The 24,122-nt window shown below is 44.9% G+C and overlaps 1 protein-coding gene across 1 annotated transcript in view; it reads right to left on the reverse strand.

Moving 5' to 3' along the window:
* XPNPEP3 (X-prolyl aminopeptidase 3) overlaps window positions 1-24,122 on the reverse strand; it is a 227,886-nt gene that overhangs the window by 17,672 nt on the left and 186,092 nt on the right. Inside the window, exon 8 of the mRNA XM_082264767.1 lies at window positions 7,237-7,420. Coding sequence (XP_082120893.1) covers window positions 7,237-7,420 — 184 coding nt within the window. The remainder of the gene's footprint in view (window positions 1-7,236; window positions 7,421-24,122) is intronic.

Below are 24,122 nucleotides of genomic sequence, written 5' to 3' on the forward strand. Positions count from 1 at the left end.
AATCCAGGAAGTAGCAATGCACAGGAAACAGGAAGAGCTGAAGACAATCCAGCAATCAGATGGGCTGAGCAGAGTCCTTTTATAGGCCAGTGAATTAGTCTATGGCCTGAGTTCATTGCAGCCATGGGAAGTACTGGCAAATTTGCCAGTTGCAGCACAGCCATTTCACTGACAATGAGTCTATGGCCTGAGTCCATTGCGGCCATTGGAAGTACTGGCGGAGTTGCCAGTTGCAGCATGGCCGTTTCTCTGACAGTGAGTTGCCAGCATTCTCTGGTTGCAGCATAGCCTTTACTTTGTCAACGACCTTTTGGTGAAGCTTTGCCAGCATTTTGGTTCGATAATACTTCTCACTCTTCAGTGTGTACCTTGGCTCAAGTATGGACATCAACCGGTGAAATCCTGAGTCAGACACCATTGTAAATGGCTGGTTATCAGTGACAATCATCTCTGTGATTACTCTGTTCAGCAGTTGGGATCTTCCATCTGAATCTATACAGTGACATCTGTTTTTTTCACAAACATTTCTGTTATTGTTGCCTGGGATAGTGGAGGAGGTATTGAATCAAAATCACATTGATATCCATTTTGTTTTTTCTGTGTTGCATGACACAATTCAATATGATGAACTCTTAGATGAGCCCAAAGATTTGATGTATTTTTATTTTTTGCAGTTACTGATCCCATGCTTATGTTGTTTGTACATGTGTTGCACACTGCTGCTTTTCCTGGAGAAGGTTGAGATGAGAAATAGTCCCAGACCACACTTTTACTTTTTCTCTCCTCATCCATCTCCATTTCAATTTGAAAGACACAAAAAAGATTAAAAAAATGGCTTGCTGAAGTTGCTGCTGCTGGCACTGGCACCCTGTTGTGGGTTGGTGGCTGACGCCTGGCAGTGTGGGTTGCTTGCTGGCACCCTGTTGAGGGTTGGTGGCTGATGCCTGGCAGTGTGGGTCGCTTGCTGGCACCCTGTTGTGGGTTGGTGGCTGACACCTGGCTGTGTGGGTGGTTGCTTGCTGGCACCCTGTTGTGGGTTGGTGGCTGATGCCTGGCAGTGTGGGTTGCTTGCTGGCACCCTGTTGTGGGTTGGTGGCTGACGCCTGGCAGTGTGGGAGGTTGCTTGCTGGCACCCTGTTGTGGGGTTGTGGGTTGGTGGCTGACGCCTGGCAGTGTGGGTTGCTTGCTGGCACCCTGTTGTGGGTTGGTGGCTGACGCCTGGCATTGTGGGTTGGTGGCTGAGGCCTGGCAGTGTGGGTTGCTTGCTGGCACCCTGTTGTTGGTTAGTGGCTGATGCCTGGCAGTGTGGGTTGGTGGCTGACGCCTGGCAGTGTGGGTGGCTTGGTGTCACCCTGTTTTGGGGTTCTTGCTTTCCGGAACACTGTGGTGGCTGGCTGGCTTGGTGTCACCCTGTTCTGGGTGTCTGGCTTGCAGGTACACTGTGGTGGCACTGGCTGGCTGCCTTGGTGTCACCCTGTTCTGGGTGGCTGGCTGGCTTAGGGTCACCCTGTTCTGGGTGGCTGGTTTGCAGGAACACTGTGGTGGCTGGCTGGCTTGGTGTCACCCTGTTATGGGTGGCTGGCTTGGTGTCACCCTGTTATGGGTGGCTGGCTTGCAGGAACAGTCTGTGTTGGGTGGCTGGCTGGCTTGGTGTCACCCTGTTATGGGTGGCTGGCTTGCAGGAACACTGTGGTGGCTGTCTGGCTTGGTGTCACCCTGTTGTGGATGGCTTGCTTGCTGGAACACTGTGGTGGGTGGCTGGCTTGGGGTCACCGTGTTGTGTGGGTGGCTGGCTTGGTGTCACTCACTCACCCTGGCCTGTTGTGGGTAGCTGGCTTGCTGGAACACTGTGTGGTCACTGGTCACGGTGATGGGTGGCTGACTTGGTGTCATCTGGGTGGCTGCTTTGCTCGCTGGAACCCTGTTTTGGAGTGGGTGGCTGCATGCTGGCCTGTTGGCACCCTGTTCTGTTGTGGGTCGGATGGCTGGTGGCTGGCAACCTGTGGTGGGTGGCTGAGGCCAGGGCCTGTGGGTGGATAGATGGTTGGCACCGTGACCGGACTGCAGCTGGCTGTAACACGAGGCTGTATGAGGCGTGGGAGGCGGTCTTAAGGCAGAGAACGTGTGAACTTGGTGAAATGGTGTCACGTATGGGCCGTGCAGGTGTGGGAGGTGGTGTTAGAAGGCAGAACGTGTGCACGCAACATACGTAATGATGTAACGAAAATATCGGCAATATCGGTAAATCCAAAGGCCGATACAGATAAATCGGGGAAAGTGCATATCGGCCCCCGATATATCAGTGTAGCCGATAATCGGTCGATCTCTAGTTAAGAGTACATTGGACAATGCTACAGGTCAGACACATTCTGGATTTTTCAACACTTGTTTTGCAAACACCTCATGTTACACTAATGGTGTTATTTCAAGGAAAAACAAGGGGTGTTAATTCAGTGGCAATTCGATTTTGAAGAGAAAGGCTTGTCAGTTGAAGTGGGAGATAAATATTTCTTGGCTCAAATAATGCAATGTGAAGAACAGAGCCACAATTGTGTAATTGAACCTGAAGTCACTCCTTCACCTTTCAGTGGACATTACCAGGAGGGAATTCCTTGTGCCTATATAGATGAAGCCAGATATTGGCACAATGGAGCGTATGTGATGGAATTTGCTGTTTGGATTCCGGATCAGCAACTTTTGTTACAACATAAGCTTCCTAGATATATGTCTGCACAAACAGCTGAACTTGAGGCTGTCTTGTGTGTTTTACAGTCACAAGACAGAGCACTGAATATTTTTAGTGACAGTGCATATGTGGTTCATTCACTCACACTGTATCTTTCTATATGGTCCATGAGAAGCATGGTTGAGTCTCAAAATAAACCGCTTCAACATGCTCAGGTTCTTTCAGAAATAGAACATATAAGAAAGACCAAACCAAAGCTGTAGTATTTTTGCAAAGTTAAAGCACATCAAAAGTTATCTACTGATAAATATGTCAGAGGAAATGTCTATGTTGACAAAGCTGCAAAAGAAGCTGCTTTGACAGGCATATATAGATATCCTGACATGGAAGAAGAAATTGTGAGTGTAGTAGTCAGTCAAAGAACAGAATCTGATAAGGTTACTCCTTTGCAAGATTTAATTTGGTTAAAGGATACAGAGGGGGATTCTGAAACATTGTCTCAGTTGGAAACAGTGCAGACTGATAGTGAAGATAAAATGTATTGTAAAAACATTGAAGGTCAATTGGTTTCCTATATTCCAAAAATGATGGCTAGAGCTCTTTTGAAATTCAATCATTTCCTTTTTGCACATCCAGGACCTATTTCTTTGTATGAGCTAATAAAAGTAGAGTTTTGGAATCCTCATCTTAGAGCCCTTTGTCATCAAACTTCTGAGTCTTGCCCTATTTCTTTACAGAACAATCCAAAAGGAAAACAAAAAAATTACAAAGAGTACCTATTGCTGATGGACCTTGGCAATCTATACAGATTGAGTATATTGGTTATTTTGCACCTCCTAAAGGGGGATACAAGTATGCTCTTTTTGTAGTTGACATGTTCTCTAAATGGATTGAGGTAATTCCAGCAACAAATAATTACAGCGACAAATAATACTGCTTTAACAACAGCTAACTTGTTGTGGACCTACAGTATGTAATATCCCATTGGGGCTGGTTTCGAACCATGGAATCAGACAATGGCCCCCATTTTGTAGGACAGGTAATGAAGGCCATGTGTGCAATTTTAGGCATTCAGCAACGTTTTCATCTTCCCCATCATCCTCAGTCCTCAGGAATTGTAGAACCAATGAATCGTACCATTAAGTCAAAATTGGTTAAGAAGATTCAAGAAAAAGGTAAAGATTGGGTAACTCATTTATCTGCTATACTTTTGGCCTTGAGAGCTTTAATATCTTCTAGTACAGGTTTGTAACCTTTTGAGTTGATGATAGGACGAAGAATGTCTATTCTTCTACCATTTGAGATTAGCATACTTAGTCATTTCCAACCTTTTGCAAACATTGATATAATAGTTAAAACCAGCGCTGCTTATCCTAGATTTTATCTGAATAAACCAAAACTTCAAATATATATTATAAAGTGCAATACATAAATGGTTGCAAACATTGCAACAACAGGTACAGGAACTTCAGAAGTTTGCTGCTTAAAATATGGCTAGACCCTTGCTAGATTTAAATAGAAATGATGTCTTGGATAAGACTTCTACTTCTGATGAGTATGTCCAGAAATGTATTCCAGGAGGTCAGGTTATGGTTAAGAATTATAGATCTGCAGGTACCTGAGATACCAAAGGGAAGGTCTCTTTCTTATTCTTAAGGTAATTGGGACTACAGTTGTTCTTGTTCAGAGAATTGGTAAAAAACGCAAAAAAAGACTAAGCCCAGAATGGTCCATATTGATCAATGAAAATAATATAATAATATAATATAATATAATCAAGAATGTGATACTTGTTTTTATTTTCTCTCCTAGATATGTCTTTCCTTACTAAGTTTAAAGAATATTATTTGATCTTTTCTGGACTTTTGAATTTTACTATGACCACGAGGCAACCACAACCATACTTCTATTTGTCACTTTCTCTTGTTTTTCCTTTCATCCTAATTCCCTCTCAATTGTGTTATCAAGGACTATCGTTTTTGGATGGACTTTGACGATTTACTCATATGGACTTGACTCATAAGAGACATTCTGATCATTCGATCATTATGAAAGGGGGAGTTGGGATGCGATTCTCATATATGAATTTTTTATTTTTATTATTATGTTTTTTTTCCTATGGGGTTAAATTTCTTACACATGAATTGTTTGATATAGGAGAATATGAGTGTTTAGAGCATGACAATTATTTTATTGCTTATGATTTACAGGGTAAAACACACTGTGTTGCTTTTTCAAATAGCAATTGAACATTATAATTTAACATATCAAAGATATCATTTACCTCCTCCTCACACTGAAATAGGAAAACAGTTATATGATATGGTCAAGGATGTAAGAGTTTTACACAAAGCTAAACAAATTTATGAGATTGAAGTAAGAACATCTTTGATGATATTACATCATTTGAATGGAATGGAAAATGAACTCAAATTAATAAGCACTATAATGACTTAAATGTCTCTTGGTGGAATGAAATAGTTAATTTTTTTCACAGGAAAATCTCCAGCTTTGAGAAGTGCTTATGTACATTATCTGGCACACCCAATTTTATGGTTACTTATATTATTGTTTATTGCATTATTTGTTACAATTTGTTTGTATTGTAAAAATAGGATGATCAGGGACATTTCTTATTTAGATAATAATTTACAGTTACAAAAAACGTTTAAGATGAATGCACTTTTTAGTTGATTATAGTGCATTAAGGGGGAATTGTTAGACATTTAGAGTTTAAATGATAAAAGTCTCTGAAATATTTATAATATAATGATGTTCGTTTGAAGGTTATTTCATATGTCCCTTTGTCAAGGACAGAGAAGCCATTTTGCTATGTATGTATTTCTATGCTGAGTTTCTATGTTAGTATGTTGGGTAGAGTTATGTGTCAACTATAGATTAAAACCATGAGTGGGTGTTACATTTATATTTAGAATTACTACCTTCTTGGGACACACTTTTTGCTGACATCGTCTTTACATACAGCATAAAAGACAGCTATATCTATAGATTAAACAGTGAAGAGAAAAGAACATCTTACACTCTGAAGACATGTAACACATCTCTCCTTTTGATGTGTAAAAAACATTTCTGTTTTGTTCTGTATTGTATACTTTGCTTTACTTTAAGAAAATAAACACATTTCCTGAAGTATGGTGACAGCTGAGAAGTCTAATTCAAACAATGACCTGGGTCAAAAGGTACTCAGTAATAAATAGAGGATCATTGGTATAAGCACAGGATAAGCACAGGACAGAAAGTGTATTAGCACTACAGTGCACCTTCTCCTCTCCTCGTCTTCATAACATAGAAGGAAGGTGTAATCCACAGAATCAAACTGGTACAGAAGATGAGACTACTGGAGACAACACTGCAGAGTACACAGGACAGCAATTTCTAGCAGGATCAACAAGTTATTTTTCAATTATCCAACAGATATAATAAAACACTTTCAATAGTGTATTTAACAGACCAGAAAAGTTCATTGTTAGTGCTTACATAGACTCTACTATACATCCTACTCTACTGTGAACAAAGTTTAAAAAAAGAAATTCCCTCAGCTTCCTAAATGATGCGAATTAGATTTTGTCTTAATGGTATCCAGTTCATAAGAGGCTGAGGTGTTATTCCTTTTCCTCAAGCCATGGGAGTTACAAGATAGAAATTAATTTACATATTATTATATGGTAGGCTTAGGAAAAAATGCTAAGCCGCCTTTTGAGGGTAAAATAACCATTTACCTTGGGAAATCAATGAGCTTTAAACACATCTGTAAGGCTCGGTTCACACTAGTGTGGGCCATGTGAGAAATCATTGAGCTTTAAAACATCTGTAAGGCTCGGTTCACACTAGTGCGGGCCATGTGGTTCATGTTTGCGCGGGCATGGCAACCCATTAATTTGAATAGGCTGCCGTGCCTGCGTTTCCCGAAAAAAAGGTGCATGCACCTTTTCAAAAATGTGGCCGCAGGGAAGTCAAAAAGTCGTTTTGATTTCCCTGCGGTTCTCAGACCCGCAAATCCTGTGGGCTGAGGTGCGTGGGGGTGCCATTCAGAATAAATGGCAGCGCGTCTCCTATTATCAACGCGATTTGGCTACAGTGGTTGCGGGTGCAGGAACAGATGCGATTCCCGTAACAAGCCCGCACAGTGTGAACCGAGCCCAAGTTAAATTGTAGCTGAGAAAATTAATTTCCCCTCAAGTGCCAGACAGGGCTGTGATGTTTATAGAGCTGTTCAGCTGAGTTCAGCTTTAGGGCCAATTCACACTGACTTGTGCTAAAATGCATGTACATTCCCATATATTTTAGTCGTGTTTAACGCGCGCTGACGTCTGTTGACATAAAATTTGACATTTGTTGACATACATTTTGCGTTTTAGCACAATCATGTTGTGATGTGAATAGGACACATTGGAATTATTGTTTTTCAGATGTCCTTTTTATTGATCAGCGTTTTATAGCTGCGCTAAAACCTACTGGTGTGAATAGACGTGCAGCAGTTTGAAAATTAGAAAAACAAAGTCAGTTTTGTGACATTTATACAAACTTACCTTTAAAATCTGGCTATTGCCACATCCAGTGTGCATAATGCCAAGGCTCTTTAATTTTTTACCTAGCTCAATTAACATGTGGCTGTAGAGGTCTTCTAGGCTTGTGCCTGAAATACACTGATTTATACAGGACTTCTGCACTTGTAATACAGCTTCATACAGCTCTTCTTGTGCAGCAGAGAACCTTCAAATAAAAAATAAAAAAGTTAGTGTACTTCTTTCACAGAACTGCCTGTGAGCTTTTCAATATACTACTCTCTCTTTATTGTAAACATTTTTTATTTTCAGAGAGGGGGTACCTAGTTTCGACAGGTACCTTCTCCCACTTCTGCTTGGATTGCCTTGGTGATCCGAGCGGAAGTTTATTCCCCCTCTCCCTGCCTGCAACCTTCCGGGACCTGAGACGTGTCCATTCAGATAGCGCAACCCTCAGTCAACATGGCAGCACCGAGGACCGGCAAGGAACCAGCCTGGGTGAAGACAGCGCTGGATCCCTGGGCTGGTGAATGTCTTTTTTTACCTGTCTTTTTATTAAATGTCAGAAGCTACAGTATTTGTAGCTGCTGAATTTTAATTTTACACCTGAATGAAGCTCCTGTTTAATAATTATTCAGAGACAACTGGGTGATACTGCTACCTACAGGAGGAATGGGACACTGGTAAACAAAAAAAAAAGCCTATGGCCAGACATCTCTCCCCACCCACTCCCATCATGCTTCGGTTTGGTAGAAAAGCTGTATTAGGAGTAGATCATAAACACAGAGCGGTGGGGCCTGTGTTCTTTAAAGTGGATGTAAACCCCATTCATGAAATTTGACCTGGGTACATATATCTGTAGTGTTTACTTATTTCTCTACAAAGCCCTAAGCCCTGTGTTTTTCTGCTGCTCCATTCCTCTGTTATCGGCATGATAACTTCTGACAAGTTCTCTGACAACCGAGATAAAACCAGCCTGAAATATGTGTCAGGTGGGTGCATAGAGATAGATTGGCAGAGAGCTGGTCTATTCACAGCACAGCTCTGCCTGTTTCTTTTTTCCTCTGCCTATGTGGAGGGGGGGTTTGTGCCTTTCCTCCAACACGCAGTACTGGAACGGGAAGAAAACATTTGAACACGATGTTCACTTTCTAAACAGTGTAGAAAGCTGAAAACAGCAGATATACAAATAAGACGTATGTAGGGAGATTTGCTTCATCATGACGTGGCCTTGTGGGCAGAGCTCTGTACGGCCTTGTTGTTTTCAAATAGTGACAGCCGGTGTGGGGATAAGATCCTCAGCCGACTGTCACCAGAGAGATGGGGGAGAGCAGCAGATCCTGAGAAATATTACATGTTCCTCAGTAAAAATGGGAGGAACATGTAACATTTTCTAAAGTGAACTTATCCTTTAAAGTGGTGGTAGTAAGAACTGAATTTGTTACCTGTGTCCGTAATGTTACCAACACTGATGCTAGTGCTTGCCTGAAACAAGGGCAAGAAGCTCTTAAGGAAACTACCACCAGAATATTGTCGTTAGAGCTTCATTAAATTCTCCCTGAACGTCTTTTAACACCAATAATTATGCCCATTCAGTTTTATGTTATTATTCATTCATGAGAATAAATAAATAGCTAAACCCAGGCATGCACTCATGTAAAAAAACTAAGTACACCCATGATAATTGTTGACTTTTTCAACATATTCGAACAGGCAAACATTAGGTCTCCATTCAAACAGTGTGTACAAATAAAGGCGATATACTTAAAGCAAAACTTCACTGTCTCAATCATCATGGACTCAATCATCACTGACTATTTTTATTATTTGTTCTGCTAGCATTAGTAAATAGATAGGAAAGTATATTGTAATTGCTTGTTTTAAGCATTTTTTCACTTATTTCCTGCTTTTCATGCCTAGACAAATGATATCATACATCCCAGGAGTCTTCAGGAGGGGAGGAGGAGTTTCATCAGCTAAGAACTCATTCCTGTCTATATGCCTTAGCTAACATAGATGGATTCCAGTGAGTAAATGCTACATGAACCATTTGCCCTTACTCAAGATGACCATAACCAGAAATGCAAGAGGGTGTTTTTCAAAGTGATTTCTCCGCAAAATAAAGCATGAAGAAATTAATGGATGGGTGAATTTTTTGTTTTTTAAAAAATAATTAACCACTTCAGTCCCAGAAGATTTTACCCCTTCCTGACAAGGCACTATTTTGCGATTCGGTACTTCGTTACGTTAACGGACAATTACGCAGTCGTGCGACGCTGTACCCAAACAAAATTTACGTCCTTTTTTTCCCACAAATAGAGCTTTCTTTTGGTGGTATTTGATCACCTGTGGGATTTTTATTTTTTGCGCTATAAACAAAAAAAAGCCACAATTTTGAAAAAAAAAAAAAAAACAATATTTTTCACATTCTGCTATATGACATTCACAAAAAAAAAGTAAAAATCTAAATTTTTTTAACATTTTAGGCCAATTTGTTTTCTGCTATATATTTTGGTAAAAAAAAAGCGCAATAAGCGTATTTTGATTGGTTTGCGCAAAAGTTATCTACTATCTACGGGAAAGATTTATGTCATTTTTATTGTTTTTTTTTTTATTAGTAGTGGTGGCGATCTACGATTTTTTTGCGGGACTGCGACAGATCGGACCCCTAACTGACATTTTTGACACTTTAGGGGTACCAGTGACATTACTACAGTAATCAGTGCTAAAAATATGCACTGTTACTGTAATAATGCCATTGGCAGGGAAGGGGTTAACCCTGTGGGTGATCAAGGGGTTAAATGTGAGCCTAGGGGAGTGAGTCTAACTGTGGGGGGGGCGTGGCTTCTGAGATGACCATAAAGACATGTGATCCTATATAGAAGGATCACAAGAGCTCTGTGATAATCCCAGGGAGGACGGTCGGCTGTGTTTACAACAGCCGCCCGTCCTTCTCTTTCAGCAGGGAATGATCGGGGGTGTCAGGCAGCAATCGGAGCTGCCTGACACACGCAACGGCTTGCTCACTGATGAGCAGGGGCGGGAGAACGCTGCCGGCAGCGCGCGCTCGTCCCCTAGACTCCCGAGAGCGAGCGCCATACAAGTACGGCGATTTGCCTGGGAGCAGCTGCTTGCCGCAGTACATCTGCGGCGGGCAGTCGTAAACTGGTTAAATACCATTTTGGTTTGTGGTGATGCAGTGTAGTTCTGCTTTTAAAAAAACACAGGGGAAATTTGAGCTTTCAAATATTTAGTCAACAAAAATAGGAATACAAATAAAAGTGTACAGGGCAAAGAGTAAGTACACCCTTAACCACAGAAATGGTATTGTCCTCTTTAGAAGTAAGAGCTCAAATGTTCATAACCAATGCTTCCTAGTCTTTGACACAATTTTTTGGCCACTTCCTTTTGCAAAATGCCTTCCGTTGTAAGGTATTTGTGGATTTTTTTGTGCAAGCTGCTCATTTTAAATCCCCCCACAACAATTTATTGGCATTCAAATCAGGGCTTTTAATTGGCCAGCCCATAACCCTTCATTTCATTTTTCTGAGCCACTCCTTTACTAGTGTTCTGCAGATAATTTTTGCATTTAAAGTTTCATTTCCAGTTCAGGTTCAACTTTTAGGCAGATGGCCTCACATTTTTACCAAGCACAATTTGATATGACTCAATGACTGCAAGCTGCCCAGACCCTGAAGCAGCAAAGCAACCACCAAGTATAATGTTTCTACCACCACGCTTCACAGTTGGCACGAGGTTCTAAAATGCTGTCTTCAGTTTGCGCGAAACATGTCTACCGGTACTGTGGCCAAACAACTCTATTTTTGATTTATCAGTAAACACCACATTAAACATAGAAACATAGAATGTGTCGGCAGATAAGAACCATTTGGCCCATCTAGTCTGCCCAATATATCTGAATCCTATGAATAGTCCCTGGCCCTATCTTATATGAAGGATAGCCTTATGCCTATCCCATGCATGCATGCATTGTTCCAAAATACCTAGTATTGCCTATACATTCAATGGCAAACTGTAGTCTTGCTTTAATAATCTTTTGGACAGGAAACACTTTTGTTTGCATACCTCACATACAGGTTATTAAAAGTGATATTTAACATGTTAAACCACCTTTTTAAATGTATTATTATTATACATGATTTATGTAGTGCCAACAGTTTGCACAGCGCTTTACAACATGTTTGCAGACAGTACAGTTACAATACAATTCAAAACAGGAGGAATCAGAGGGCCCTGCTGTATTTCATTGTTTTTAGAGATAGACATTTTATTACAAAAAAATTCAAGTTCATTCTCTGTGCAGTTCACTTCCTAACAATACAACAAAAGTTGCACAGGAACATCAAGCAGGGAACAAGCTAAAACAGCAAAAGATAAAAAAAGAGCAGCATGAACCCCTCAGCATCATCTGTAAGATATAAATGATAATATCTATTCCATGTACAGCTATACAATTTACCACTATACAGTAAGATCGGACGTCTAATTCAAGGGTCATTGATTCATTAGGTCTGTCATTCTGAGAATAGTAAACCTGAAATATTCTGTAGACGTTCAACAGTTTCCCAAGTTCCCATATCTACTTAATGTACTGTACGCCGCTGCCTACTTCTGGGTATCGGGCGTTTGCATGCGTGCCCCCTGGCCACCTCCCACTGTGACTGTACACAGCAGGATCCAGTCAGCAAGTTCCGGCCAAAGCAGAGATGAGAAACTTAGAGATCTATTAGTAAAAGCAGCACACTTTACACACATTACACATAGTTAGGCACACATTTAACCCCTTGATCGCCCTAGATGTTAACCCCTTCTCAGCAAGTTGCATTAGTACTATGACAGCTTATAATATTATTACTGACATTGTATTAATGTCATTGGTGATGTCAGTGGCAGTTAGTCAGTTCGTGTCAGATTTCCGCCGCACTATTGCAGTCTCATTATGAGACCCGGTTCACACTTCTGCGTGTGCCGGGTTCGCATGTCATGTCGGAGCGCACTGCTCCGACATGACATGCGATCAGCTGTGCGGTGCGAGTTTAGCCATACAGTTTGTATGGCTAAATTCGCACCGCACCCGCAGCAAAGACGCACAGGAGGCATTTTTGCTGCCGCATCAGGATCGGATCGCACAGCGGTTCACACTTGTGCGATCCGATCCTGTGCGAACTGCACGATCGCACTGCGATATGCGATCAAACTGGGGGTGTCGTTAAGATTACATTGACACCCCCAGCGGATCGCATATGGCAGTGTGAACTGCCGGGGGTGCGTGTGCGATGCGGGAACAGGCTGCGAATTCGCAGCCTTCCCGCATCGCAATAGTGTGAACCGAGCCTCAGTCACTAATAACCGACATTAGTGGTATACAAAAATAAATACAAATTTCAGTATATATACCATAGTTTGTAGGCAACATAACTAGCACGCAAACCAATCAATATACACTTATTGAACATTTTTTGGCCAAATTTTAAGTAGAAATTAGATTTTTTTTTGCGCTGGATATGTTTTATAGCAGAAAGCAAAAAATATTGGATTTTTTTCAAATGTATTATTTTTTTTTTTCTGTATATCGCAAAAAATAACGACCCACTGGTAATCAAATACCAAAAAAGAAGCTCTATTTGTGTGAAAGAAATTATATAAACTTAGTGTGGGTACAGCCTTGCATGACCGCACAATTACCAGTTAAAGTAGTGCAGTGCCGTATAGCAAAAAGAGGCCTTGTCATGAAGGGGCTAAAATCTTTCAGAGGTGAAATGGATATGTTGCAATTCAGAGTCTGTCAGCTATGCTCTGTTCATTCCTCCAGATGCATTATGTTATCTATCCTTTATCTATCCTATTAGGTCAAGATGAGATAAGCAATGCTAAAGGTGATTTTCAATTCAAAGACACATTGGGTTTGATTTAGGCTACTTTCACATTTGTGCGACTTGCCACTACAAAGACGCATGACAAGTCATACCCAATGACTTCCAATGAGTACCGTCAATTTCTGTGCAACTTTAAGTCGCAGCAACTTCAAAGTAGTCCCTGCACTACTTTGGTCCGATTTTGATGCGACCTGAGGCCCATAGACCTCAGGATTCACCGGCATTGCTTCAAGTCCCGTCAAAGTTGTGTCAAAGTCACGTGACTTTCAGGTCGCACAAACGTGAAAAGGGGCATTACCTAAACTGAAGTTAGGCCTTACCAAAATCTGGCACAGCTATGCTTGACAGCCCATCAACTTCTAACTCCAGCTTGTTCAAATAAGCTTTGAAAAAAGAAAAACCTGGAAGCTGATTGTATTGTATGTAGAGCTGCACCAAATTTTGCGTTCTTCAGTTTTAGTAGATAAACCCCATTGCTCTTTGCCAAATTAAAAAAATGAAGGATTAAACAATTTGGGTAGTCTTTATCTGAAACATTAGAGCCATTAAATAAATTAGCTCAGTGGTCCAGAGGGATATAGCATTCAGAAATCTTAGATATTACTTTCGAAACATCACACCAATACACTTAAAGGGTAACTCCACTTTTGTGGGGGAAAAATAGCAAACAAAGAACAAATAATATAGCGTATACAATTTTGACACAAGTCATATTGTAATTGAATGTTATTAAAAATGACCTTTCCTTTTCAGTCTGCAGCTCTGTAATTTTCTGTAAAATGCAATGCATCATGGCTACCTGGAGGTTTCCTGTAGACAGAATGTGTACAGAACGCCCCCCAGAAAAATCCTTTCCTGTTTGTGTGATTGGCACGCCAATTTTCCCAGAAGTCTACACTAACATACAAGTGAGATTTCAGGCATCCCCTGCAACAAAAAATTCATTTTTGTGAGATACTCCCAATGGGAAATCACGTCTAAAGGAATGCAGGCTCAGCAGCTTTCCTCATTAGAGCCCTGCAGGTTCACAGCTGATTGATAATTATGAAACCACTCCCATTAGACTAACTTTCCCACATGGACACAGAGAAATACAAAGATTTCTTCAGAATAACAAAAGGTAGGAATCTGTAAAAAAGTTTGTTAAAATTCCTGTAATGTACTTAGATCACCCAGAGGGGAATGTTTTTTTTCTCAACAAAAGTGGATTTACGCTTTAACCACTTCTGGACTGGAAGATTTTCCTCCTTAATGACCAGGTTATTTTTTGTGATTCGGCACTAAGTTACTTTAACGGACAATTGCGCAGTTGTGCAACGCTGTACCCAAATAAAATTGATGTCCTTTTTTCCCCACAAATAGAGCTTTCTTTTGGTGGTATTTGATCACCTCTGTGATTTTTTTTTTTTTTGCACTATAAACAAAAAAAAGAGCGACAATTATGAAAAAAACAATATTTTTCACTTTCTGCTATATAACACTCCCAAAAAAAAAAAATTAAAAAATCTAAATTTTTCATAATTTTAGGGCAATTTGTATTCTGCTACAAGTTTTTGGTATACAAAATCCCAATAAGAGTATTTTGGTTTGCGCAAAGGTTATCGCGTCTACGAACTAGGGGAAAGATTTAAAGCGGAGTTCCACCCGAAATTTATACTTACCTCCATCTTCTCGCTCCCGGTCACCTGAAAAACAAATGGATAATCGCAATTTTTTTTTTTTTTTCACTTACCTTTTAGAGAAAATATACTCACCTTACTTCCTTCTTCCTCCCCTCGGCGGCCACGGCGATTCGTCACTTCCTGGCTTTTGCAATGATTCCTGGGAGCTGAACGTCATCGCTCCCAGGAATCATTGCGCCTGCACCGGCCCCGACGTCAGTTCCGGGGCGCGCGCGTCATTCCCTTCTAAACAGCTTCTGGGCATGCCCAGAAGCTGTGGAGGGATGACGCGCGCGACCCGGAAGTGACGTCGGGGCCGGTGCAGTGCATCGTGGGACCGAAGAAGGAGGAAGAGGACCGAAGAGGACGCGGAAGACGATCGCGCTGGCTTCAAGCTGCCCACACCCGAGATGGCAGCGCTGGAGAAGACAATTTCAAGGTAAGTATTTCTCCTGAAAGGTAAGTGCAACCCGGGACAGATCAGAGGCTAGCCATTGTGGAATGTGCTAGCCCTGACTGTCCCGGGGGTATTTTTTTAAAAAAATGTATAACTAGGGTGGAACTCCGCTTTAAGTAATTTTTATTTATTTATTTATTTTTTACTAGTAATGGTGGTGATCAGTGATTTTTAGCAGGACTGCGACATTGCAGCGGACAGATCGGACCCCTAACTGACATTTTTGACACTTTTGGGGGGGGGACCAGTGACATTACTACAGTAATCAGTGCTAAAAATATGCACTGTTACTGTAATAATGACACTGGCCAGGAAGGGGTTAACCCAGGGGCGATCAAAGGGTTAAGTGTGAGCCTAGGGGGTGTTTTCTAACTGTGGGGGGGGGGACAGGCTTGTAATATCAACACAGAGAGCTGTGTTCCTAAATAGCAGGAACACGGGGGCTCTGTGTTGATAGCAGAGAGTACAGCGGTCTGCTGTGTTTACAACAGCAGACCGCCGTTCTCTCTTCACGGGGATCGATCGCAACTGCCCGGTGGCAATCGTGGCCACAGGCCCCACGCCTCGGCTTCCCCGCTGGCGAGTGGGCGCACCCACAGGATAATTCCCGCGAACCGGCTTACAGGTACAGCGTTTTGCGGGAACCTGCCGTTAACTGCGGCGGCTGGTCGGCAAGTGGTTAAAGAAGCGAGCAGAACCACCACATATTGTATGTACAGTGGTTCTTTTGGAGTCACATCCTCTCCAGCACTTTGAGGATTTAGCTGAGGAGGTAGATGCCATAAATGACTGCGTAAAGTACCAGCATGCAGCCACAGTTTGATATTCAGTTCCTCATATTTTGCACTTATAAAGGAAGTACATAACTTTAGCCATTTATATTTTTGGCCATTAGGATGGACTCAAGGCCACAAAAGAAGCTACCATAGGGGTTGATTTACTTACACTGGAGAGTGCAAAATCTGGTGCAGCTCTGCATGGTAGCCAATCATCTTTCAGGTTTTATTGTCAAAGTTTAATTGAACAAGCTGAAGTTAGAAGCTAATTGGCTACCATGCACAGCTGCACCAGATTTTGCACTCTCGAGTGTTAGTAAATCAGCTCCACAGTGTAGTAACTTAAAACCAAGCAATCTGTTTCGTTGTTACCTGGAGTGCAGCTTTAAGGCCAAAATAAAGTCTCCCTATGCAGTACTGAAATGCATTCAGGCTGCAAAAATATGCTAGTCTGTGTATTTTTACATGGAATAATGATTAAAATAACCTGTGCTAGTAACACCCTGGAGAATCGGATCACTAACCTCACACACAAGTAGCATTGCAGAGCTCCATTGCTAAATTTATATCAGGGACCCAGGATTTCGAAGGTTCAAAGATACTTGGGGGGGGCCTTTAAACCCTGACTACCAGGATTTTGCCCCCGAAGGGATTAAGGCTGGCCATACATGTTCAACTTTTGTTGTACAGTTTTCTGTTAGATCTACCACAAACCACATAATGTGAGGTCAAAGCTAAACAACACATTCACTTGTATCTAATTAGGCAGGCCTTCGTACTACATACTTGAAGGTAAATTTCAAGAAAATTGGACAGAAAATTGTATCATGTATGGCCAGCCTAAGTCCCGGGTGAGGGAGCTTTGAAGGGTAGCAGAGGGAAATTGGGTCTGGATGGTACCACCAAGGTTAAGCCTACAGCACCTGGTATTCCCAGGTGGTCTCCTATCCAGGTACTAACCAGGCCCGACCCTGCTTAGCTTCCAAGATCAGACGAGATTGAGCGCATTCAAGGTGATGTGGCCGTAGGCTTATATATATTTCACAGCAGAGGGAAATTAGCACCTGTGTCAAGGAAGTGAGTGGAAGAGAGAGACTCTCTAGCTGTGTAGCAAGTGGAGGCTCTCAGACAAGCTAAGAGACGGGCTGCTGACCCCCCCTTACCCCTGTGTGACCTGCCTGGCACCCTTACTTTGGAGAAGCCTTACCCCTGTATGGGACCAATGACTAGTGGTGAGCCTGCTGCTTAACCAGTTCTGGACCTGAAGGATTTGCCCCCTTAATGACCAGGCCATTTTTTGCAATTTGGCACTGCGATACTTTAGCGGAAAATTGCGCTGTAGTGCGACACTGTACTGAAATAAAATCAATGTCCTTTTTCCCCCTCAAATAGAGCTTTCTTTTGTTAGTATTTGATCACCTTTTATTTTTTGTGCTATAAACAAAAAAAGAGCAACAATTCTGGAAAAAAAAACTGAATTTTTGTAAAATCTTACCGTAAAATTCCTTTCTCTGAGTCCCCCGACAGTCACCGCCCACTCACAAGTCTTCACCAATGGGTATTGACCTTTGCTCCGTAGGAGTAGCTAGGCAACAAGAATTGTTAATACAAAAGCTTTTAGCATAGACACACCCCTAGGGGCTATCCCCTCAGTCAATACCTCCCTGCACCAGCATTCCCAACTCAGTTTGGTAGCATAGCAGTAGAGTACACAAAAACCCCAAAAGAGGGGCGGCGACTGTCGGAGGACTCAGAGAAAGGAATTTTACGGTAAGATTTTACAAAAATTCCTTTTTCTCTTACGTCCTCTGACAATCGCCGCCCACTCACAAGTCTTCACCAATGGGATGTCCCAAAGCAGTGCAGACATGAGGGGTTGGAGACGCAACCGTAGAAAGGCAACGCAGTACCCACAACAGAGAAAGGAACCTTACCACAGTAAGAGAACCAACTGGGCAACAGGAAAACATGCTCAACAGGAGCAACAACCCAGGAAAACAAGTAACCAAGGGGTAAAACACCCCAATATCCAAGGGCCCACAAAAACAAGGGTCCCTAGGAAACTGCCGCACTGAAAACTTTACGGCCAAAGGAGGCATCAGCCGATGCCTGAACATCCACCTTATAAAACTTTGAGAAGGTGTGAACGGACGACCAAGTCGCCGCCTTACACACCTGGGCCACAGAAGCCTGATGACGGAAAGCCCAAGACGTACTCAAAGACCTGGTAGAGTGCGCCTTCACAGGGAAGGGAGGAACCTTCCCCTTCAAGGCATAAGCTTGTTCAATGATCTGTCTGATCCATTTGGCGATGGTCGCCCGGACAACATCCAAGGAATGCAAGGCAACCTCCTTCGGATGCTTAGGCTTCGCGCAGAGCGAAGGCAAGACAATGTCTTCATTTAGGTGAAATTCCGAGATCCTTTTCGGAAGAAAAGATGGGTTAGGCCGCAGGACTACCTTATCCTTGTGGACCACCAGGTAGGGAGAGTTGCAGGACAAAGCCGCCAGCTCCGACACCCTGCGAGCCGAAGTGATCGCCACCAAGAAGGCAACCTTCTTGGACAACAAAGACAACGAGATCTCCTGATCTTTTCAAAGGGAACCTGTTGCAACACGGACAGAACCAAGTTCAAGTCCCATGGAGGTAAAGGTTCCCTCCTAGGAGGGGCCAAATGTCGCACCCCCTGAACAAAGGTGCTGACCAATGAATTAGACACCACAGGGCGTTGAAAAAGAACGGCCAGCGCAGAAATCTGACCCTTAATCGTGGCCAACGCCAAACGCTGGTCCACTCCCGTTTGAAGGAAGGCCAACACTCTCGACACCGAGTATGAGCGAGGGGAATACCCCCTGGACTCACACCAGGCAAAATACGCCTTCCAAGTACGGTAGTAAATCTTCCCCGAAGAGGCTTTTCTAGCCTTGATCAAAGTGGGAATGACCTCAGGGGAGAGACCCCTATCCTTCAGGACCTGGCTTTCAACAGCCAGGCCGTTAAAGCCAGCGACTGTAAAGCAGGATGGAATATTGGCCCTTGAGACAGGAGGTCTTCTCGAAGTGGCAGACGCCACGGAGCGTCGACTGCCAGATTTATGAGGTCTGCGTACCAAGACCGGCGAGGCCAGTCCGGCGCCACCAGAATCCCCGTGTGCGGTTCCAAGGCTAACCTGCGAAGAAGCCTGGACAGCAGTTGAATCGGTGGAAAGGCATACATCAAACGATACTGATGCCAGGGCGCCACTAACGCGTCTGAGGTGTCTGCCCGAGGATCGCGCGTCCTTGCCACGAACCTTTCCACCTTGTTGTTCAGACAAGACGCGAACAGGTCCACATCCGGGGGAACCCCACTTCGCGCACAACATCTGGAAGACATCCGGGTGAAGGGACCATTCTCCCTGGTCCAGGGTCTGGCGACTCAGATAGTCCGCCTGCCAGTTCTCCACCCCCGGAATGTGAACTGCCGTTATCGCCGGGACGTGCGTCTCGGCCCAAGACAGAATGTCGGCTACTTCCCGAGCCGCTCGGGCACTCCTGGTGCCCCCTTGATGGTTGATGTAGGCCACCGCGGTGGCATTGTCCGTCTGAACCCGAACTGGACGGCCCCGAAGCCGGTCCGTCCATCTCAGAAGGCAAAGCTTTATCGCCCTCAATTCCAGAATGTTGATCAGAAGGGAGGACTCCTCCACCGACCAAGTCCCCTGGGCGGACAGAACGCCCAGAACACCACCCCAGCCCGACAGGCTGGCATCCGTGGTGAGCACCGTCCATGATAATTTACGAAAAGACTTGCCCCCCGACACCGCCGGGGACTGGAGCCACCACAGAAAATCCCTTCTGGTGCTGTGGCTCAACGAGATCCGCAGATCCAAGGATTGCGGCAGCCCGTCCCACTCGGTCAGAATCTCCGCTTGGAGACTCCGCGTGTGAAACTGGGCAAAGGGGATCGCCTCGAAAGACGAGACCATTAAACCTAGACATCTCATGCATGTCCGGAGAGACGAGTTTCCGGTTGTCCCTGAGGGACCCGACCTCGTCCCGAAGAGTCCGAAGCTTGTCCTCCGGCAGGAAGACCTTCACTTGGACAGAGTCCAGAATCATTCCCAGGTAGGGAAGACGAACTGAAGGACACAGAGTTGACTTCGGAATGTTTATAGTCCAACCGAACTCCTGCAGTGTCCGCATCGTGGTGGACAGGTCGGTCACCAGGCTCTGACTGGCATTTGACCTTATCAGGATATCGTCCAGATACCCCAAGACAGCAATGCCCTGTGCTCGCAACAGAGCCAGAACCGGCGCCAGCACCTTGGTAAAAACCCGCGGAGCCGAAGCGAGACCGAAAGGTAACGCCACGAATTGGTAGTGATCCTCCGCAATGGCGAATCGAAGGTACCTCTGGTGACCCTCGAAAATGGGGATGTGTAGGTACACATCCTTCAGATCGATGGAGGCCATGTATTCCCCCGGACTCAGGGCAGCCACCACTGAGCGCAGGGATTCCATGCGAAACTTGCGAACCCGTACAAAGCGGTTCAGAGCTTTCAAGTCCAGAATCAGACGCACTTTGCCCTCCTTTCTGGGCACAGTGAACAGATTGGAGTAAAACCCCCAAAATCGGTCCCGATGAGGCACCGGGACCACCACCCCCTGGCCCCACAGGTCCCGCACCGCCAGGTGCAAATCCTGCAAGCGCTCCGGAGACAGCTGAAGATTTGAGGGAAAAAATCTGCCCACCGGCCGAGAGAGAAATTCGATCTTGTAACCAGATCGAACGATTTCCTGAACCCATCTGTCCCGAACGCGGGTCAGCCAAGGTTGTAGAAAACCGCGCAGACGTCCCCCCACCCCAGAAAGGGGTGAGGGCGCCCCTTCAGGCGGAAGTGGTATGGGAAGTGGAACCGGACTGGCCGGACTTCTGTTTCCCCGCCCACGGCTTCTTCTGGGAGCCTTGGCCCTTGAAGGGCTTGCCCCTTGTGACCGAAAGGCACGAAAGGACCCCTGAGAGGGCCTAGACGAGGAATTCCGTTTACCACGGAAGGACTGATGCTTGTAGGACTGAGGCAGGAGAGTACTCTTGCCCCCCGTAACCCCTTTTATCAGGGTATCCAAAGCCTCGCCAAAAAGGCGAGACTCCGCGTAGGGAAAATCCGCCAGCGTCTTGCGAGGAGATTGGTCGACCGACCAATTCTTCAGCCAAATCAGACGACGATTCAGTATCGCCACACTGGACAGGCGTGCAGCCAAGGGAGCTAAATTCAAATCCGCATCGCACAAGTACATGACACCCTGATGGATCTGGTCCACCATAGCCAACGTGGTAGGTGAAGCTGAATCAGCCACCAAGGTGCGCCTGAGCATCTTAGTCCAATCAGCAACAGCATGTGCCGCCATAATGGAAGCAAAAATAGGCTTCAGCATAGAACCAGCCACCATATAGGCATGATGGGCAAGAGACTCTATTCTCCTGTCCGTAGGGTCCCGGAAAACCGGGGTATCCTCAGAAGGCACCGCAGTAGCTTTGTTCAACACGGCCATCGCGTGATCCACCGGAGGCGCCACACACCAACGCTCGTCGGTGGCAGGCGCAAACGGATAAAGCAATTTAAACTTATTTGGTACAGTGAAGGGCTTCTTTAAATTGCGCCACTGTTCATTAACCATATGGTGAAATTCAGCAGGGCAAGGAAAAACCTGCGCCGATTTGCGAGCCCTCTGTGTTCCAAAAGAAGACACCCTAGCAGGAGGAGTAGGCTCATCCTCCAGGTGCAAGGTGTCCTTTATGGAAGCAATCAGCTCATTCATGAGTGCAAGCTCTTCAGGCGAGCCAGGGGGAGAAACATCAACCCCCTCCACCTCAGGCTCCCCCTCGGACCCCACAAGGTCTAAAGATGAGCGGGACCCCGAGAAGGGTACGCCAGCCACAGCAGCCACATCGCCCTCTGAATCAGAGGAAATGGATAACCTGGCCCTTTTTGCGGATCATTCAGCCAGCAGCATCTGCACCTCAGACACTAAGGAAGCCACTACAGTGGTCAGATCGGCCCCCTCGGGGGGTGCAGCAGCCCCCTGGTCCCCCACCAGGGCGGGGGGAAACTTGCTATCCTGAGAATCCATGCCCCAGTACAGAAAAGTATAAAGGTACTGGCCCTTTAATACCACGGCGAGCGCAGCCCACCGCACACTGCTGTATGCACAGACCCCGCAGGGATAGACAATACTGAGCAAGGAAAGACAGGACAAGAAGGTAAAAACCTGGAGAGAGCACACCAGACTGCTGCCACCGATCGCTGTTCCCAGAGAAAGAGGAAGCGATGCAATGCTGGCTGACTGATATAGCCTATTGAAGGCTCCAGCAAAAAGGCCGCTCGGCCGGGGGAGAAGGCTACAAGAAAATGGCGCCGCCATGTGCATGGACGAGTACCGCCCGCCAAAATGGCGGCGAATGGCGCCAAAACACGGCGCTGCATAGGGACAGGACCGGTCACAGTATTCAGGCAAATAAAATGGCGGATCACCGCAGCGACCGCCGCACACACACACGTCTGCACACAAAACTGCACCCAAAGCATAATAAACAGCAGAGCAGGATGGCCCCCCCCCCCGCAGCCCACAGGCAGTGCAGCCACACAGGGATCTGACAGGGAGCCCGCAGTTACACAGACATGGAGGGTAATACACAGCCACAGACTGACACCCATACAGAAGGTCCCCACACAGAAGGTGCTTACCGTACCAGATGGCGTGGGGAGCCGTCTCCAGCGACAAACCGCTATCAGGGCAGACAGGGAGTTCCGCAGCCAGGACGCTTGTGGACCGCAGTCATGGCGTCCAGTGAGGTAGCCACCTCACAGGCAGCATCCCTGCAGCGAACAGGGATGGGTCGTTCAATGTGCCAGGGTAAAACCTAAGCTGAACGCTCGATGGCAGGCTGGGGATCCATCTGGCTCTCAGCCCTGGTAACCAGGGCGGCCAGTCCGAGACCCAGCTCCGCATGATGATTCTTCATCAGAAGATCCCTAAACTAAGGCTGACAAAATAACAGCTAGCAAGGAAAAGAGAAAAATACTTGAAATAAAATCAAAGAAAGGGTAGAAGGCTGAGACTGAGCCCCAGCACAGGATATCCAGCTACTCCTAAGCTAGGCAAGATCAAACTGAGTTGGGAATGCTGGTGCAGGGAGGTATTGACTGAGGGGACAGCCCCTAGGGGTGTGTCTATGCTAAAAGCTTTTGTATTAACAATTCTTGTTGCCTAGCTACTCCTACGGAGCAAAGGTCAATACCCATTGGTGAAGACTTGAGTGGGCGGCGACTGTCGGAGGACGTAAGAGAAAACATATTTTTCACTTTCTGCTATATAACATTCCCAAAAAATATATATATAAAAAAAAATTAAAAATCAAAATTGTTTCATCCTTTTGGGCCAATTTGTATTCTGCTACATATTTTTGGTAAAAAAATAAAAAAAAATAAATCGCAAAAGTTATCGCGTCTACACACTAGGGGAAAGATTTATGTTATTTTTATTTATTTATTTTTTACTAGTAATGGCGAAGATCCCCTAACTGACATTTTTGACACTTTTGGGGGGACCAGTGACATTACTACAGTAATTAGTGCTAAAAATATGCACTGTTACTATAATAATGACATTGGCAGGAAAGGGGTTAACAGAGTGGTGATCAAAGAGTTAAATGTAAACCTAGGGGAGTTTTTTCTAACTGTATGGGGGATGGGCTTGTGAAATGACCACAGAGACCTGTGTTCCTATATAGAAGGATCACAGGCGCTCTGTGATCATTTCAGAGGGAAGAACGGTTGGCTGTGTTTACAACAGCTGACCGTCCTTCTCTCTCAACGGGGAGCGATCGTGGGTGCCCGGTGGCAATCGCGGCCGCAGGTCCCGTGGATCGGCATCCCTGCTGCCTAGGGGGGGTGGGAGCGTATCCCACCAGGACCAAGGGCGCGACCGACGTAGGGCCATGTAGTTTCGCGCAGCTGAGCCAGTCTGCCGGCGAGTGGTTAATTACCAATACCAGGATTTATTTTGTTTAGCTGTGATAAACCACTTCCATACAGAGCAGTTATACCCCCTTCCTGCCCAGACCAATTTTCAGCTT

This window comes from Pelophylax lessonae, assembly GCF_965119305.1.
Source record: "Pelophylax lessonae genome assembly, chromosome: 8".
NCBI classification, from domain to species: Eukaryota; Metazoa; Chordata; class Amphibia; order Anura; family Ranidae; genus Pelophylax; species Pelophylax lessonae.